General features: G+C 41.2%; 1 protein-coding gene across 6 annotated transcripts in view; it reads left to right on the forward strand.

The window, feature by feature from the left end:
* The first annotated feature begins 6,739 nt into the window (after nt 1-6,739).
* CEP41 (centrosomal protein 41) overlaps nt 6,740-19,349 on the forward strand; it is a 47,871-nt gene continuing 35,261 nt past the window's right edge. For all 6 annotated transcript variants that reach the window (XM_078343756.1, XM_017975652.4, XM_002752013.5 and 3 more), the window contains exon 1: nt 6,740-6,850. Coding sequence is in view for 5 of the 6 variants with exons in the window: in XM_017975652.4 (XP_017831141.1) it covers nt 6,818-6,850 (33 nt within the window). In the remaining variant the exon portion in view is untranslated. The remainder of the gene's footprint in view (nt 6,851-19,349) is intronic.

Here is a 19,349-nt window from a genome sequence, read left to right on the forward strand (position 1 = left end):
AGTAATGCTCTTTTTTAAAAAGTGGTTGCTCTAGGGTTTATAAAACATGTATATTAAATTTATTAGAGATTACCTTGAAATATCACTTCATACATAGCCTAAGAACCTCCCAAATGTACACTGCCAATTCCTCTCCTAACTTTTGTGTTATTGTAGTCAGATATTTTAATTTCATGTGCTATAAATTCCATTAAATATTGTTACTATTGTACTTAGTAAATTTTCTTTTAAAGAGAATTAAAACTTAAAGTTAATTGTCTTTTAAATTTATACTACTTTTTATCATTTTCATCATTCTTGATTTCCTTGGTTTTTGTTTTGTTTTTTGAGATGGAGTCTTGCTCCGTCACCCAGGCTGGAGTGCAGTGGCACTCACTGCAATCTCCACCTGCCAGCTTCAAGTGATTCTCCTGCCTCAGCCTCCTGGGATTACAGGCATGTATCACCATGCCTGACTAATTTTTGAATTTTTAGTAGAGATGGACTTTCACGGTCAGGAGTTTGGCCAGACTGGTGTCAAACTCCTGACCTCAGGTGATCTGCCTGCCTCAGCCTCCCAAAGTGCTGGGATTACAGGCATGAGCCACCATGCCCAGGCCATTTCTTCATGCATATCAAAATATCCACTAGTATCATAGTCTCTCCGCCAACGAACTTCTTTTGTTTTTGTTTTGTTTTTAAGACAGGGTCTCATTCTGTTGCTGAGGTTGAAATGCAGTGGCTCTATCTTGGCTCACTGCAACAGACACCTCTGGGGCTCAAGTAATCTTCCCACCTCTCAGCCTCTCAAGTAGCTGAAACTACAGGTGAATGCTACCACACCCCACTAATTTTGTATTTTTTTGTAAAGACAGGGTTTTATCATGTTGCCCAGTCTAAGAACTTCCTTTAACATTTTGTGTAATACAAGTCTATTGGCAATAAATTCTCTCAATTTTTATGTAAAAATTTATTTCATGTTCATTTCTAAAAGATACTTGCCTTGGGTATAGAATCAACGTTCGACCCTTTTTCTCCTTTTTGCACTTGAAAATGTCCCTTCATTGTCTTCTGTTTTGTACAATTACGAACAAGAAGTTTGCTGTAATTTTATCTTTGTTCTTCTGTATCTGCTACTAATTCTTTTTTTCCTCTGGCTGCCATGGAGATTTTTTCTGTGTCTTAGGTTTTTTCTCATTGTGTCTATAATGAGCATATAGGTAAATTTTATTTTGATTTTGTTTGGTTTGATTGTATTTATGCTGTTGAGTTTCTTGGATCTGTAGTTCCTTATCTTTCATCAATTTTAGAAAATTCCTGGCCATTATATCTTTAAATATTTCCCCTTCCCTATTATCTCTCTATCCTCTCCTTCATATTGTTCTCCAATTTTTAGATGAGTTCTGTACCTCTCTTCTCAAATTTTTCCTCTTTGTGTTTCATTTATGATAATTTCTATCATACTGTCTTCAAGTTCTTTGTCAGCTATGTCCAGCCTGCTAATGATCCCATTACAAGGATTCTTCATTTTTGATGTTGTGTTTTTTTATTTCTCACATTTTCTTTTTTTATAGTTTCCATCTATTCATCAGATTACCCATATGTTCCTATGTATTTTCTATTCTACTTGATCTTTTAATATATTAGTGATAGTTATTTTAAAATCCCTGTCTTACGTATCCTGATTGCTGAGCCTGGTTCTGTTGATTGTTTTATCTCTTGACAGTAAGCTTTTTCTTTCTGTCTCTCCCTCCTCTCTCTCTCTCTCTCTTCTCTCTTTTTCTCACTGTCTTGTTTTTATTTTCTATTTTTGTTTCATAATTTGTTATTGAACATTGGGCATCATGGGTACAATCCAGGAGAGAATGAGGTAAATAGTTATACCTGGAAATGGCCATGCTCTTCCTTTTGTTAAGTTAGTATCGTGGCAGGTTGAGTTAATCTAGTTAGCAGTTGAGCTGGTTTGAGTTATATTTTTGCTATCACTAACCTCAGTGCACCAGAAGGTTCCATGATCTTGTGCTCAGTGTGGTGAATGTAGGGTTTTTCTCAGTATTCCTGTTCTGTTATCAGCTTTCAACAGTACCTGCATACCTGTACTGTTGAGTGGGGGTTTCTTTCCATAGTCTTGCCTCCTCTTCAGCAATAGACTGTTGTTGCTTGCTTCTCGTTGCTAGGCTTGTTGCTTGGCCAGGTGGTGATTCTTGAGTCTCCTAGTCCAGCCTTAGTCTTAGGCAAGACCTATGCACCTGGGCTTGGGGGATGGGACATTCTCAAATTCCTATCTTCCTCTCAACACCTGCCCCATGGTAGCCAAACTCTGTCTTGTAATCAACATGAGTATCTGACACAGTTGATCCACATTTACTGGCCTTTTCACAGGGCACAGGTTTTCCAGGTGCCCACTGTGTCAGAGTGAGAAAGGTACCTCCTAACACTGACTCTTCCTTCATCCCTTTGGGGCACACCATTCTGAGACCCATGTTAGCTCCTCAAGGGCCCCCTTGGAACTAAGTCTGTGGCAGATCATTGTTCTATGCAAATCCCGTGCCAGAAACCAGATCATGGCATGTGACAACCAACTGTTCACAGATGGTAAGGAGGTCTTGGATCTCGCTGGAAGGGGACATCAGGCATCTCTCTACGACAGCCAGGAGTTCCATGTGGCCCACGGAGGTGGCTCCAGAACTGCACAGGTGAGAATGCCAACCCCATCAGGTAAGTAACCAGGATGCCAAATTCTTCGTTTCATCAGAAAGTAACATAGCCTGTGATGGTTCCAAAGAAATTCTGGGAGGTATTACTTCTCTGCAATGGGGCTATAGGGATGGCTGAACCCCTTGGGCTCAGGATAAGTACTTGAACTCTGTCCTAAGCTGGAGACAGGCAAGGGCCAGGCCTCCACTCAGAGGCTGGTATGTTCCTCCCTCAGATGCATTCTTCCACTAGGTGGAATGAAATAAAATTGCTACCACAATTGCAGGGACTTCATCGTAGAATGGGACCTGCAGATCTGTGGGTTCACTGCCTCAGGTGTAGTTCCATTTCTGGAGGCCAGGGGAAGGACCCCGGGCCTGGACTGGATTAGGCAGAATTGTTCCAGAAGCATCTGGAAATGCACGTCATTTAGAGAATGAGGGTAAATGAAGCCAAGGGAAGGAGCCAAGGCCCACAACAGAGAAGAAACATCATGAGACAGGTCTGAGGGGAGGGTGTTGGGCTGTAGTTAAGAAATCAGGCTTGAGAACTGAGGGTGGGAGTGGAGAGTTCTTTGGGGGCTGTGAGATTGGAGGAGAAGGATTTGGGATGGGGGAAGGTCCAGAGGGCTTTAGGTTTAGGAGAGGGCCAGCCTGTTGGACAGCAAAACACCCATTTACTTCCAGAGGAAGGGAAATAATCACCTAAAACACAAAATAGCCCTAAACCAGCCACACTTAGCTGTCTAGGACTTCCAGCAGCTCTACAGAGAATAAAAGCTTTTTGGAACACACACAAGGTTAAAAAAGAAGACATCAAACAAATGGAAGTTCGCAAGGGCACTTCTAACTTTGAGAAAAATAAGATTAATCAGTGGAAGTAGAAACTTTTAAAGAAAAGAATCAGAACTTCTTCTCTTACAAACAAAGCTTGAACCTCTTAGCAATCATGACTCTGATTGCAAGACTCTGACTCAAGTGCCTGGAGAGTCTTTTACTGCCAAGAACTGCGGCACTTCAGATAGAGGAATTACTCAGAATTCAGCTCCAATCTAAATCAGCCCAGACAAAAGCCATAGACAGTTTCCAGGCTGAAATCAACATCAGATTTTTTGTTTCTTAGAGAGAGTGTGTAATTTTTAAATTATAAAATTAATTCACAGTCAATGAAGAAAATTTGTGAAATACACAAAAGTGTAAAGAAAAAATCAAATATTCCCATTCCATAATTCAGAGGTGCTTTAGATCTTTTTTTTCAGTTTTTCTCTGCAGATACCTGTATTTTTCTTCATGTAAATCAGGGTTATAGCAAATAAAAAGCTGTTTCTTGCTCTTTTCACTTACCATATACCAGGAACAGTTCTCCGCTGCCTTAATTATGCTTTGAAACATACTTTTAAATGGTTCCGTAAGATTCGCTTTTATGAATATGTCAGCATTTATTTTTAATCATTTTTCAATTAATGATCAATTAGATTGTTTCAATTTTTATCATTTTAAATCTACTTCCAGGAAGCATCTATGGATGTAATCTCTGTACATTTGTCCAATTATCTTCTCAGGAGGGAGTCTTAGCATATTAAGATTTGAGGACTTCTCAATACCTGCTCTCAAGTTACTCTTCAAAATGATCATGCTCCTTTACATTCACACTTAACAATATATGATCATGTTGTTTCATGAATCATTAGCCAGCACTAAGCATTATCATTAAATAAAAATAGAGAAAACTAAAACTTTTGTACATTTGGTAGTTCAAAAATGGGATCTAGCTATCTTGCTTTTTTTTTTTTAACGTTTATTGGATGTTTCTCTTTCATCAGTCATCATTTTGTACCATTTGCCTATTTAAAAAAATTTTTTTTTAAATAGAGACAGGGTCTCACTATGTTGCCCAGGTGGGCCTTGAACTTCTGGCCTCAAGTAATCCTCCCACCTTGGCCTCTCAAAGTGCTGGGATTACAGGCGTGAGCCACTGCACCCACCATTTGCCTATTTTTTCAGAGTAAGCACTTTGCCTTAGTTTTGATCCAGTTTGGCATAGCAGGATCAAAAAGAGAAATTCATGATGTTAAAAGTCTTTTGGTTTATAGCTTTAAGCTTTCCAAGGATTCCATTGAGGCCAAATGTGAAGGAAAGGGGTGGCTCTTTTAGAGCAGAGTCTCCTTGGAGCCGCCCCAGAATCAGAACTGAGGGGTTGGAGAAGGAACATGTATTTAAATTACCCCACTTAGACCCACAGTCAGCATTTCCCACAGTTGGATTCAAGATCCAACTGGATTCTGTAATCTCTCTGTAATGATTCCTGTGTAGTCCAAATTTGACAACCACAATGACTAGTGAGGTAAGTAAACCAGAGGTTCCTATGCCCTCTGGAACAAAAGAGAGACAACAAATATACAAAGAAGTGTGCCAGAACACTGAAGAATGGAAGTTGAATGGACTGGTGGACCTACTTGTACTTCCTGCTGTTTTGGCTTTTTGACTATTGTTTTTTAACTTGATAAATGCATTATCGCTCATCTACTCAGTTCTTTGTTAGAAAAACTATAGCCATCCTTGATGTATTTCTATTCCATGCACCCCCTTATCTCTTCTCATGTATACTATTGATATTACCTACAAATGTCTTTAAATCTCTCCTTTCCTCTCTTTCTCACCACCTCTGAGTGTAGTCCCTTATCATCTCCCTCTCTCCTTTCCCCTGATTCTACCCGTAATCTCTATGGTTACCCATAAGGTGCACCATTCTAAGTAGTAATGAATCTAGAAGTTTCTGCTTGCTATGCAAAAACTCCTAAATTAACATACTTCCCTCTGCGTCCTTCCAATATTTTGCAGCCTTCAAACCCTCAGCGAGAGACTGAGAATTTTACAGGGGTTAAAGAACTGTCGAACACGATGGAAATTAAGACAAAATTTAGTAAACATGAAAGAGTGACTCAAGTGCAAGAAGCAGCTGTGGCCAGAATTCAAGATTCTGGTCAAGCAGCACTGAGTGGCAACATGATCCAAGGTGTAGCCCTAAGGTTGGGTTGCTGAAGTGCCTAAGAGGACAAGGGCATGTGAGGCCATGTTATTGAAGGGGTCATCCGCACAGAACCTAAAGTAGCTCAGATGTGTGCTCTTCTTATTCACTAACACAGAACTAGCGAGTATGAACAGCTCAGAGTAACCTTTCGCCATTCCTGGAAAAACAACTTAGAGCAAAGGACAAAGGGTTACTGTGTTGTTCCTTCCATGTATAAAGGAAATAATAATTTTGATAGATTTGGTGGGACATTTAGGAGCCAAGTCAAACTGTGTATGTAATTGTTTTCTAAAGGTGCTAGGACTTAATTTTCAGATCCGGAATGAGAACAGGTGGTGGCTGGTGGCAGGAGTCACAATGGTTTCCATGACGACGGGATTGGGTCCTAGTTATCCTCCCATCCTCCACAAAACCTACTGCAGCTTTTCTCATAAGGTGCTTATTAAATATTTGTTAAATGAACGATGAACCACAGAATGGCGTGCGTGCTTTGCAATTAAGGATGTCCCCCTTTAGCTAGCCTAAAAGCTTTTAAAGCACCTATAATTATTGTATTTACACATGTATTTTGCATAATTTGCATATTAACCAGAAAATAATAAACCATATTCTCCCATTTCTCCTGAACAACACTGGCCCATATCATATTCCTTATTGTGGCATCAGTAGCCCAGATGTTTGGTTGAAAGGGCCATAAAATGGGATGGGGGATGGGGAGTTTTGTGCTGTATTTATGGTTCCACATTAGCGGGTTTTGTCCCGCTCTCGAGCCCCTGCCCCCGCCTTCGCCTTTGCGCAGGCGCCAGCCTTCCCCTCCCCCCGCGCCCCTCTTCCCGCCCTAAGGCTGGAGCCCGCGAGCCCAGACCCAGAGCACAAAAGGCCTCGCTAGCCGGCGTCCCGCGTTGCCCTTGGCAACCATTGAACGTAGTCTGGCCCTCCGGCGACCCTGAGAAGAAAGAGTAAACGGGACCCCCATTGGCTGACCGGGGAAGATGGGCCAATCGGAGAAGAGGGTATAGGGAGGCGGCTGAACGAGGCTGTCGGGGTAGGAAGCTAGGGTTAGAGGCAACCCGTGAGGCTAGAACCCCGAGCGTGGTCGGTTGGAGCAAATATGTCCGTCCGGAGGCACATTGGGAACCCTGAGGTGAGGGCCAGGTCCCGGCCGGAGAGCCGGAGTGGGCGGGAGCACCGGAAAAGGCTCCAAGTGGGCAGGGAAGAGCAGCCAGCTACTTCCGCCGCCCGGAAGGCGGGAAGGGGCCGGCGTGAGGAGGGGTCGGAAAGCATGGGCGGAGCGGGGCGGGCCTGGGGGCCTCTGGGCCGGTTCGGGGCCTCTGGGCCAGTTCAGGACCCCGTGGTGAGGGGCGATCTCTCCTCGCGTACGTACGCTAGTACTTTGTGGCTGCGAAGGGCCAAGTACACAGACGCAGCCCTTGCCCTCAAAAGGCTTACCGTCTTGGAGTGACAGTTACAAAACAGAAAAGACGAAGGGAGCGCTGAACACTGATGGCACGAGGTGAAAGCCAGCCAGCATCTCTGGGGTTACAGGAAGAGCAGGAGTAAGCTGACCAAACCTTTGGAAAACGGGCTGAATAGGACCTAAGGCTTACCCCTCTCGCCATAGGCCCCTTCAGTTTCTTCATCTGTTTCACCCCTAGTCCCCTGCTTCGTTTGCGGACAAACATTGGTCTTCTGCCGTGCAGTAGGCGCTGGACGTACAAAGAAGACAAGGCCCCTGCCCTTTAATAAACTGCGTCTAGTGAAGGAAACTGTGAACAGAATTTGAGTAGTGTGGTCGGGGAGCAAGATGTTAGGAGAAAATAGGTAGGACTCAACTGAGAGAAGGGTTGTGGAGATGGAAGGGGTGGCAGGGCCATTTCATTAGCCAGGTGAAGCAGCATCCCAGGTAGAACAGCCCAAGTCAAGGTGTGTGTGAACTCCGAAGAAGCCCTTATAGGAGTGTAGGCTTTCTCTGCCTTGCTGAGGTTCTTAGCCTTTATTCCAAATAGGAGTTGTAACTGTTTGATGTCTTGCCGACTGCCTGGTGCTAAGTTGAGACAAGTTTTAAGGCTGAGTCTAAGCCCTGCAGGAGAGCCATGGTCAATTAGTAATGTCTAAATGCCACATGATCTCACATATGTGGCATCTTAAAAGTCCAGCTTGGGCCAGGCCCGGTGGCTCACGCCTGTAATTCCAGCACTTTCAGAGGCTGAGGCGGGCGGATCACGAGGTCAGGAGTTCGAGAGCAGCCTGACCAACATGGTGAAACCCCGTCTCTACTAAAAATACAAAATTCAGCCAGGCGTGGTGTGGTGGACACCTGTAGTCCCAGCTACTCAGGAGGCTGAGGCAGGAGAATTGCTTGAACCCTGGAGGCGGAGGTTGCAGTGAGCCAAGATGGCGCCTCTGCACTCCAGCCTAGGCGACAGAGCAAGACTCTGTCTCAAAAAAAAAAAAAAAAAAAAAAAGTCCAGCTCATAGAGAGTAGAGTGGTAGTTACCAGAGCCTGGAGGGTGGAGGGAAGGAGGGCAGAAATGATGTTTATCCAAGGGCACAAAGTTTCAGTTAGACAGGAGGAATAGTTTTTGAGATCTCTGGCACAGCACGGTAGGTATAGTTAATATACATCAGACTCATCACCCCCAGTAGAAAATCCATGTATAACTTTTGACTCCTCTCTCCCCACCCCCCAAAAAACTTAACTACTAATAACCTGCTATTGAATGGAAGGCTTACTGATAACAGAAACAGTTAACGTATTTTGTATGTTATATGTATTATATACTGAATTCTTAAAGTAAGCTGGAAGAAAGATTATTAAGAATGTCGTAAGGAAGAGGAAATATATTAAGTATTAATTGAGTGGCAGTGTATCATCATAAACATTTTCATCCTAATTGTCTTCATGCCAAGGAGAAAGGAAAAGGAGGGGTTGGTCTTGCTGCCTTTGGGGTGACAGAGGCAGAAGAAAATCTGGGTATAAGTGGACCTGCACAGTTCAAGCTCATGTTATCCAAAGTTCAACTATATTGTATATTTCAAAAGAGTAAATTTCAAATGTCTCACCACAAAAAAGTGGTAAGTGGGTTGATGGATATGTTAATTAGTCTGATTTAATCATTCCACATTTTATGTGTGTGGATGTGTGTGTGTATACCAAAACGTCAAATGGTACCCCATAAATGTATACAGTTAACGATTTGCCCATCAAATTATTAATAAAAATGTTAATATCATCCATCATGGGAGTGCGAGAGATAGCCGAAGAGAATGGCAGTTTGCCACATATTTAGCTTGTCTGCTGGTCAGAATTTGAGAAGTTTTTTGAGTTACTAAGGGCGTGACATGGTCAGATTTGCATTTTAGGCAGATGGCTGTAGCCACATTGTGGAAGATGGGTTTGAGGAGGCTCTAGGACTAGAAATTAAGAGATTGGTTAGGTGGTTACTTTTTTTTTTTTAAGACAGGGTCTTACTCTGTCACCCCGGCTGGAGTGCAGTGGTGAGATTTCAGCTCACTGGAACCTCTGCTTCCTGGGCTCAAGCGATTCTCGAGCCTCAGCTTCCTGAGTAGCTGAGACTATGGTGCACACCACCAAAGCCTGGCTAATTTTTGTGTATTTTATAAAGATGGGGTTTCGCCATGTTGCCTGGGCTGGTTTTGAGCTTTTGAGCTCAAAGCCACCTGCTCACCTGGGCCTCCCGAAGTGCTGGGAATACAGGTATGACTCACCGTGCCCAGCCAGTAGTTACTATTTTGATACAGATCTAAACTAAGGCCATTGAACTAGGGATGGAATTGAGGATAAATATTTAAGGGGCAAAATCATCAATACTTCCTGATTAGCTTTGAGAGATGTGTGATGGTGGTAGACCTCTCAGCTACCATAAATGAGATCACGAATATGGGAGAAAGAAAAGGAGGGCTACTCTTAGGAGTGTGGGGAAAGAGGAGAAGGGATGTTCTGTGTGGTTATGTTTGTGCCTAAGACAAAGATGCCCAGCTTAACTCTTGTTTGAAAACAGTACAACTTCCAGTAGGTTCTTAAGAATAAATTCATAAGAAATAATTTTTAAAATGTATGTCTAAAAATGTTCTTATTCTACCTTAACATTTATTTGCCAGTGAGTTTGACTGAGCATAGAATTGTTGGTTGAAAATAATCAGCATCTTTTTTCTTCTTCTTCTTCTTCTTTTTGAGACAGAATCTTGTTCTGTCACCCAGGCTGGAGTGCAGTGGTGCAAACACGGCTCACTGTATCCTTGACCTCCTGGGCTCAAGTGATCCTCCTACTTTCCTAGTAACTGGGACCGCACGTGTGCGTCATCATGCCCAGCTAACTTTTTGTATTTTTTGTAGAGATGGGGTCCCCCTATGTTGCCCAGAAGGGTCTTGAACTCCTGGGCTCAAGCAATCCTGCGTTGGCCTCACGAAGTGCTAGGATTATAGATGTGAGCCACCATACCTGGCCATCATCAGCATCTTGAAAACATTGCTTTGTGGTCTAGTATCCTGTGTTGCTATGAAGTCCAAAGCCATTCTGTTGCTTTGTGACTGAATTTTCCTCTCAGGAAGCTTGTGGAACTTTTTTTTTTTTTTTTCCCCAGTGTTAGTGCTTTTACAAAGATACTGATACATACCAGAAATTTATGTCTTTTTAGTCTGTAAAATTTTCTTAACTTTCTCTCTCCCATTTTCTCTATCCTCTTTTTCTTGAATTCATTATTCTGATGTTCTCTATTCGTATAGATACCCATATGACTGGTTCTCTGATTTTTTTAACTTTCATCTCCTGTTTCCTTCATCTTTGTCTTTCTGCTCTCTTTGGGAGATTTAACTTTTATCTTCCAATTCATCTCTTGAGTTTTTTCTGCCGTCATGTTTTTGATTTTTTTTTTTTTTTTTTGAGACAGTCTCACTCTGCTGCCCAGGCTGGAGTGCAGTGGTGTGATTTTGGCTCACTACAACCTCTGCCTCCCAGGTTCAAGCGATACTCCTTCCTCAGCCTCCCAAGTAGCTGGGAATACAAGTGCCTGCCACCACACCCAGCTATTTTTTTGTATTTTTAGTAGAGACAGGGTTTTATCATGTTAGTCAGGCTGGTCTCAAACTCCTGACCTCAAGCAATCCACCCGCCTCAGCCTCCCAAAGTGCTGTGATTACAGGCATGAGCCACCATGCCTGGCCCATGTTTTTAATTTTTAAGAGCTCTGCTTTTTGCTTTTTTGTACTTTTAAAAAACTTTTTATTTCAAAATAAGTATAGATTCACAAGAAATTGCAAAAACATAGTACAAAGAGGTCCTATGTATCCCTCATGAATTTTTCCCCACTGATTATATTTTACATATACAGTACAATATCAAATTAGAAAATTGAAATTTGTACAATGTATGTATTGTTCTAGGCCATTTTATCACTTTTGTAAATTTAATCAAGATTTGCATGTGTATAGATTTGCAATCAAGATAAAGAACTATTGCAATTACTAGGAATATCTCATTGCTACTCTTCTGATCACACCTACTTTCTTCCCCCTCATCATCCTAACCCTGGGCAACCATCTCCATAATTTTGTCATTTGGACAATGTTACATCAATGGAATTATACAGTATGTGACCTTTTGAGATTGGCATTTTTTTTTTCACTCAAGGTAATTTCCTTGAGTCACATATAAGTTGTTGCATGCAGCAATAGTTCATTCTTTCTGATTCCTGATTACTATTCTGTGGTATGAATGTACGGCAGTTTTTTGTTTTTTGGGTTTTTTTTTTTGAGACAGAGTCTCACTCTCTCGCCCAGGCTGGAGTGTAGTGGCGCAATCTTGGCTCACTGCAACCTCTGCTGCCTCCCGAGTAGCTGAGATTACAGGTGTGTGCCACTGCTCTTGGCTAATTTTTTGTATCTTTTTAGTAGAGATGGGGTTTCACCATCTTGGCCAGGCTGGTCTTGCACTCCTGACCTCGTGATCCATCTGCCTCAGCCTCCCAAAGTGCTGGGATTACAGGGGTGAGCCACTACCTGACCTATACAGACCTGTACAGCAGTTTTTTTTTTAACCATTCAACTAGTGTAGGACATTTTGGTTGTTTTCAGTTTTGGGCTATTAGAAATAAAGATAACATTTGGGTGTAACTCTTTGTGTGGATGTTAATTTTCATTTATCTGGGATAAATGCCCAGGAGTACAGTCATTGGGTTGTATGGTAAACATATGTTTAGTTTTATTAGAAACTGCCAGACTTTTCCAGAGAGGCTATACATTCCTGCCAATGGTGTCTGAGAGATCAGTTTTTGCATACTCTTGGCAACATTCAATACTGTTAATATTCTTTATTTTGGTTCTAATAGGTGTGTAGTGCTGTCTCATTGTGGTTTTAAGTTTCATTTCCCTAAGGGATACCAAGCACATCTTTTCATGTGCTTATGTGTCATCCACGGATTCTCTTCAGTAAAATATCTCTTTGTGTCTTTTGCCTATTTTCTGTTTTTTTTAACTGTTGAGCTTTTTGTTTCCTCTTTCGTTGGTGGTGATGACTGTAAATATTATTGCAAAACAAAGAAATGTAGGATTACATTTCCTTTCTTATTGCCTTTTGTTCTTTCCTGGAGTTTCCGTTTGCCTTTATTTTTAATTCTATACTTTTAATAAATAATTCAGGACATTTTCCTATATCACTATTTATTGTGTTTTCATAGTTATCTTTTCGAAAACCTTCTCTATACATTTGAACATGTGTGTGATTGCGGGGACGGAGACAAATATAAGAGTTTTATTTTGTAGTTTTGTTTTACATAAATGTTATAACATTGTATATATAATTCTTTGACTTGATTTTTTTTTCACTAAACAATATATCCTGGGAATCTTTCCATGTCAGAAAAATATACTATACCTCAATTTCATGATTTTCTTTTAACTCTTACCTAAGTATTTGGTGTGGTTCTATCACAGTTTTGTTTGTTTATTTGGTTTTTTGTTTTGCTAGTTCTGATGGACCTCAGTTGTACAAATGGATTGATATGATTTGTATGATTTGATTATCCATATAGCCAATTTTGATTCTTACTGCTTTTATTGCCACTCTTCTCCTTTGACTATAGATATCTGCTCTCATATGTTTAATGTATATCTTTTTAATTTAGCAGCCATATTTTTCTGATAAAATAGGCATTATTTTGTGAGCTTAAAATTTTTACAAAAATTGTGTTATGTATTTGTATACAACTTGCATTTATCATGCAAATTATGCTTCAGATCCATCTTTGTTGATAAATCTGTCCAGTTTATTACTTTAACTATTGTATACTAATCTAGCGTGTGACTAGACTGCATTTTATCTATTATTTTCCCCATGGTGGTCATTTAGGTTGTTTTTGACTATTTGCAATTACAAACACTGATGCAATGAATATTTTTACTGTTTAGTTTTGAGAGCTCTTTATATATTTGAGATAGTAGTCCTTTGTTTCATATGTATTTTGCAAAGATTTCCTCCCAGTCTGTAGTTTATCTTTTCATCCTCTTAATAGGGTCTTTTGTAGACCAAAAAGCAAGAATTTTAAAAATGTTTTTACTTTTTACATTTTTTTTTTGGTAAGAGCTTTTTCAAGATATAATTCACACAGCATAAAGTCTCCCATTTCAAACGTGAAGTTCAGTGACTTTACTATATTCAAGAGTTATGCAATCATCACTGCAATCAATTTTTTTTTTTTTGAGATAGAGTCTTGCTCTATTTCCCAGGCTAGAGTGCAGTGGTGCAATCTCAGCTCACTGCAGCATTCACTTTCCAGGTTCAAGCAATTCTCGTACCTCAGGCTCGCAAGTAGCTGGAATCACAGGTGCACACCACCATGCCTGGCTAATTTTTTGTATTTTTAGTAGAGACGAGGTTTTGCTATGTTTGCCAGGTTGGTCTTGAACTCTTGATCACTTGAACTCCTCAAGTGATCCACCTGTCTTGGCCTCCCAAAGTGCTGGGATTTCAAATGTGAGCCACCACGCCCAGCCACAGCAATCAATTTTAGAGCAGTGTGGGTGTGTATTTTCATTTCTTTAATGATAGTTTTCTTAAGTGTTCTTTTCCCCTGCATAGTCTCTGTGTCTTCCAAATTGCTGTTTTTGTTTCGTTGGAGATGTTTGCGTTAGTCAACTTAGGATGCCATAACAAAATACCACAGACTGGGTGGCTCAACAACAGAAATGTGTTTCTCATAGTTCTGGAAGCTGGAAGTCCAAGATCAGGATGCCAGCTGATTTCGTTTCTGGTGAGGACTCTTATTGCAGGCTTGCAGATGGCTACCATCTTACTGTGTCCTCACAGTGGGGGGAGGAGAGAAGGAGTCCTCTGGAGTCTCTTTTTATAAGGACACTAATCCTTGGATAAGGGTACTCCTTTCTTATTACCTCATTTAGTTTTGGTAATCTTCCAAAGGCCCTATCTCCAAATAGTCACATTGGGCTTCAACATAGAAATTTTGAAGGGACACAGTTCAGAATATAGCAGTGTTCTTAGACTTATTTTATTCCTCAGTTGTTAATTTATGTTTTCAAGTAGGAGACTTTATTATTTATCACAAAGACCACATTACAAGCTTCAATCAAGTAGGAGATTTTAAAAGGAGATTGAGATCCCTGTATATTTGAGAGACACTTGCTGATGATAAGATTTATTATAGAATGATCTTGCTAGGCCATGATTTTGGGACACCCTTCTCCCAAATCTGTACCTTCCTCTCAGGCTGGCCATTTTCCCCAGAGAACTATTCCAGTCTCCTAAGAGTAAAAGCCTAGTTGAATTCCTGGAGGAATTGGAGCTGGATACTAAGTCTCAACATTGGTATTCATCATTCACTTAACGCCCCTATTTTCAGTAATAATATCTCTGGCTTTCCCTGCGTGTAGACCTCCCACTCAAGAAACCTTTTCCAGGGAATGAATCTATAATATCTACCAGGACTGGGCAGAGCCAATCATCCAGTGGCACAGAGAGGAGAGGGATTTGGAGATCCAGCTGCTTCTCAAGGACCTTTAACCAGCTCTTGTTTCAGCTACTCCTACTCCCCACTTCTGGAGCTGCCTAAGGCTGTCAGTTCCTCAGCTCTTCAAGAATTGTTCTTTGCCTTCCCTGTTGCCCCGTAGTCTTCAGCTACCTTGAGTCCATGAAGGCATTTTCACTCGCTGATTGATTTTGTAGATTTCAGAATTCTAGTGCTCTATTGCTGTAACTTCTCCCACTCTATTTTTGGGGTTTTATGTCCTTAAAATATCTTTTTAATGAGGTTTTATTGAGGCTTTAAGGAGTGACATTAGATAAATTCATTCAGTCTACTATCTCTACCCCATAGATCATAATCTGTATTTTATTTACTTTTTGTGGGGCATACTTACAAGACCATAAAGTAGAGACCTTGTCTGCATTGTTCCATTGGCTAGCACAAAGTAGTTGTTTCATAAATATTTGTTGAATGAGTAAATGAATACATGTCTGAACTGCAGAAAAGTCAAGGCTAAGGTTCACTATTTGGAAATCAGAAACATATAGGTGGAATTAAGCCTAAGTGTTAGTCCACAGAAAACTTACAGATTGAGAAGTTGGAATCCTGAGAACATAATAATTAAATGACTAACAGAGGAACGATCCATGTGTTAATGGAGAACCAGGGCAGAAAGATGTCACTGAAACCAAGGAAGTGGAAACTGAAAAACATGAGGATCTGTAGCCGTGTCATTTGGCATAGAAAGGTAAAGTAAGTTAAAGACTGTAAGGTGTCCATTATATTCAGTAGCTAAGGGATCACTGATGTTGGTTAGTGCCATAGGAGCCTCAGTAGAATGTGGGCACAGCAGCCATGTTACAATGGATGGAAGAGTAAGGTCCAAATACCCAGTATAGATTTATTTCTTTCAAGGAGCTTAGCTAGAAGGGAATAGGGTGGGGTTATGTTCCAATTACATATTGGTTTATAATGAATCACTCCATGTTTAGTGGCTTAAAACAATAGTAGACATTTATTATTAGCTTTTATGATTCTGAAAGTTGACTTGGCTCAGCTAGATGGTTTGGGAATTCTCATGTGGTTTTGCAGACAGACAGGAGCTAAGGCTAGAGTTTATCTTGAAGGCTTCATTCACGTGTTCGGCCACTGATACTGTCTGTTGTCTGTGACCTGAGCTGGGACTGTTGGCCATATCACCTACAAATAGCCTTTTCTATGTGGCTTGGCCTCCCTCACAGCATAGCTGCTGAGTTCTATAGGCTGCCATAACAAAATACCACAGACTCGGTGGCCCCAGGTATCCCAAGAAAACCAGGTAGATGGAAGCTATACTGCCTTTCATGATCTGGCCTCAAAAGTCGTATGTCACTGCTTCCCTCATAGTCACAGGCCCATCCAGATTCAGGAGAGGAAGCAGAAGCCCTTCCCTCAGTGGGAGGAGTGTAGCGTCATAGTGTAAGTGGGATGGGAAATTTTCTTCTGTCTATCTTGAAAAATACAATTCACTACAGGTGGTAGCTGCTAAGAAAGCAGGGATGTTGTACCTGGAGACAGGGGCCAAGGTTGGTGTTTGAGATCAGGGTAATTAGACCAGGTTAAAAATCCCATTTTAAAAAGTTCTCCTTTAGAAGACCCATTTTAAATGTGAGATTGCCTTATATGTGGCTGTAGTAAAACTTGTACCCACTCTCTTCATTTTATGGATTTCCTCTCTATATAAGTAGAGACAGTCTGAACAAAATGTATAATAGTATTTTTTAAAATCTTTTAAATGTATTACTACATACGTTGCAGTTGAAATATGAACAACTTTGTGAGTCCCATTTTGAGAGAGATGGAAAGTCTTGAAAAGCTCATTCATTTTTTGATATTCACCTTCAAAAAAATCCCATCTTTGACTTCTCATTTTTACCCCTTCTTCTCCAATATCCATGTATTCACATAGCCCAGTCCTACTTTGCATATGTTAGTCTTCTTCCAAAATACTGATTAGATTGTGTAGCCCACAGCTCAGTGTTTTTGGCACCTTCCATTGCCTTCAGGACCTAGTCCGGACCCTTCAGTCTATATTCAGGCTTCTCCAGTAGGAGCCTACCTGTCCCTGTCCAGTCTTAGATCATAGGGTTCCATATACCAATGATTCTTAACTCTTTTGGGGTTACATCCCCTCTGAAAATGTGGTTAAAACCAAGGACCTTTTCCCCAGAAAAAGGCACATATATACATAATTTTGCATAGTTTCATGGGACTTATAGACTTCCTAAAACGCATCAGTGTTCCTCAAATTGAGAACCCCTGCTGGAGTGAAGACATGCAGTGGTTGTAGGAGATGAGATAATGTAGATAAAATGCTTAGTGAGTGCCTGATGACCTAGTAAGTGCTCAAGAAATGTTAGCAGCATTACCTGTTTCTTGTTGCTAAATCATCTCCCACAAATAGAACAATTTGTTCTTTAAGCTGGCTTTTAAAGTGGCTTTGCTATTAAAAATTTCTCCACTTGGAATACTTTTTCCATTCCTCCATTCCATCTTTTTTATCCACAGAAGGTCAGCCCTTAAAATATAGCTCCAGTGTCCATTCTTCCATGAAGTCTTTCTTATCACCCCCAGAGGATGTACAGTCTCCTTTGAGATTCCTTCCTAAAGCCCTTGATGTTCATGCTGCCCAGGCGGCACCAGCATGCACACTGCATGTTGCTCAGGTCTTCATTCGGCAGGTACTTACTGCTCTCTCATTAGTAGAGGGTCTTGTAGCAGGTACAGAGATCTACAAGATAGAGCCCCAGTCCCAAGTGCAGGAAGTAAGAAGTGTCAATGGTGCAAAGAACTGTGACTATCCAGGCAAGGAAGAAATTTCCATCAACTGAGGCCTTCAGAGAGGCATCTTTCCAGAAGATAAGTTTGCTCTGGGTGTTGAAAGTCATGTAGAAGTGAAATAGCTGGCATGGTGGGAAGACAGGGAGGACATTATTTTTTTATGTAAACCCTCCACGGGTCTTTGACATTTTTGGTTGTTCTCAAAGAGCCTGTAATGATACCACAAACATGAACTTTCTCAACTTCCTGCCTCCTCCAGATGAACTCCATTCTGACCACCTATCTGTCTTATATATTTATCTTAAATAAATCCAAAGCTGACGCTGCTGTCTGGGCTCCGGGCCTCATCCTCTCCCACGCTCTCCATACCATTTTCAGCCTCTCTTATCTTGCCCATTAGCCTGTATACATCCTCAAATCTCTCTCTCTCTCTCTCTTTTTTTTTTTTTTTCCCAAAACAAAATAACAACAGCAAAGATTATTCCTTGGCAACTCTCTTAAGGGAAAAAGTAAAGATCAAACAGCTACTGTCCTCTTTCCTCCCTCACCTCTCATATACTTGACCTGCTGTTATTGTGTCTGCCCTATCAGTTTCCCATAGCTGCTTCCACCACGGCTGTCCAGTGTCCTAGTTTGCTACATTAAAATCCACGTTTCTCTTGGTCTCTTATCTGACCTCCATTCTTGTTTGCTTGTCCATGCTTGACCTCTTGTTCTTTGACTTGCCAGCATTGTTCACTGTTGACCACTCCCTTCTCCCTGATTACATTTTCATGACCCACTTTTGTATGGCCTCTTCTGAGTTTCATCCAAGGTATTTCTCCTCTACCTCACCCTAATTGTTGGGGTTTTTCAGTCTGCAGTCTCCCCAGGATGATTTTGTTCATTTCCACGGCTTTCTCTGCCGCCTGTATGCTGACAACTCCCAAATCTTATTTTTTATAGTTCAGATCTCTCTCCTGATTTCTAGACCCAAATAGCCAACTAGATACTTCCATTTTGTTTTTCGGTTTTTTTTTTAGAGAGTGTCGCTCTGTCACACAAGCTGGATTGCAGTGTCAGGAACACGGCTCACTGCAGCCTTGACCAGGGCTCAAGGGATCTTCCCACTCCAGCCCCCAGAGCGTCTGAGACCACAGGCACACGCTACCATGTCCACCTAATTTTTGTTTGTTTGTTTGTATGTTTGTTTGTAGAAACAAAAGTCTCCCTGTATTGCCCAGGCTGGTCTTGAACTCCTGGGCTCGAGCAATACTCCCGATTCAGCCTCCCAAATTAATGGGATCACAGGTGTAAGCCACTGTGCCCAGCCGGTACTTCTATTTTGGACAACCCGTAGATATTTCATACTCAGCATGCTCCACCTGACCATGTTATGTTTTCAATATGTGCTTCCTCCTTAACTCCCTTTTTTGGAGAATGGTATCACTGTCCTCCTCTTGTTACATGAGTCAATTTTAAATTATGTTGATTTAACATTTTAAAGATTTCTCTTGAAATGGTCTCTTCCTCTATCTTTATTGGCCCTTCCTTAAGACTACAGATCCTTTTAGCACAACAGCCTTTCAGCTGATTTTCATGCCTCCTTTCTTGACTCATATTCTCCATATTGCTGCCAGAGTCACCTTTCTAAAACAGAAATAAAATCTTGTCACTCCTCCTTCAGACTTCTTCAGTGATCCCTCAACATCTTCACCAGCCTGGCCACTATTGGCATTTGGGCTGACTAATTCTTTGTGCTTTTGGGCTGTCCTGTAATTGTAGGGTATTTAGCAGCAACCCTGGCCTCTACCCACCAAGATGCCAGTAGCACCTTCTACCACCCA

This window comes from Callithrix jacchus, chromosome 11 (assembly GCF_049354715.1).
Source record: "Callithrix jacchus isolate 240 chromosome 11, calJac240_pri, whole genome shotgun sequence".
In the NCBI taxonomy this organism is placed as follows: domain Eukaryota; kingdom Metazoa; phylum Chordata; class Mammalia; order Primates; family Cebidae; genus Callithrix; species Callithrix jacchus.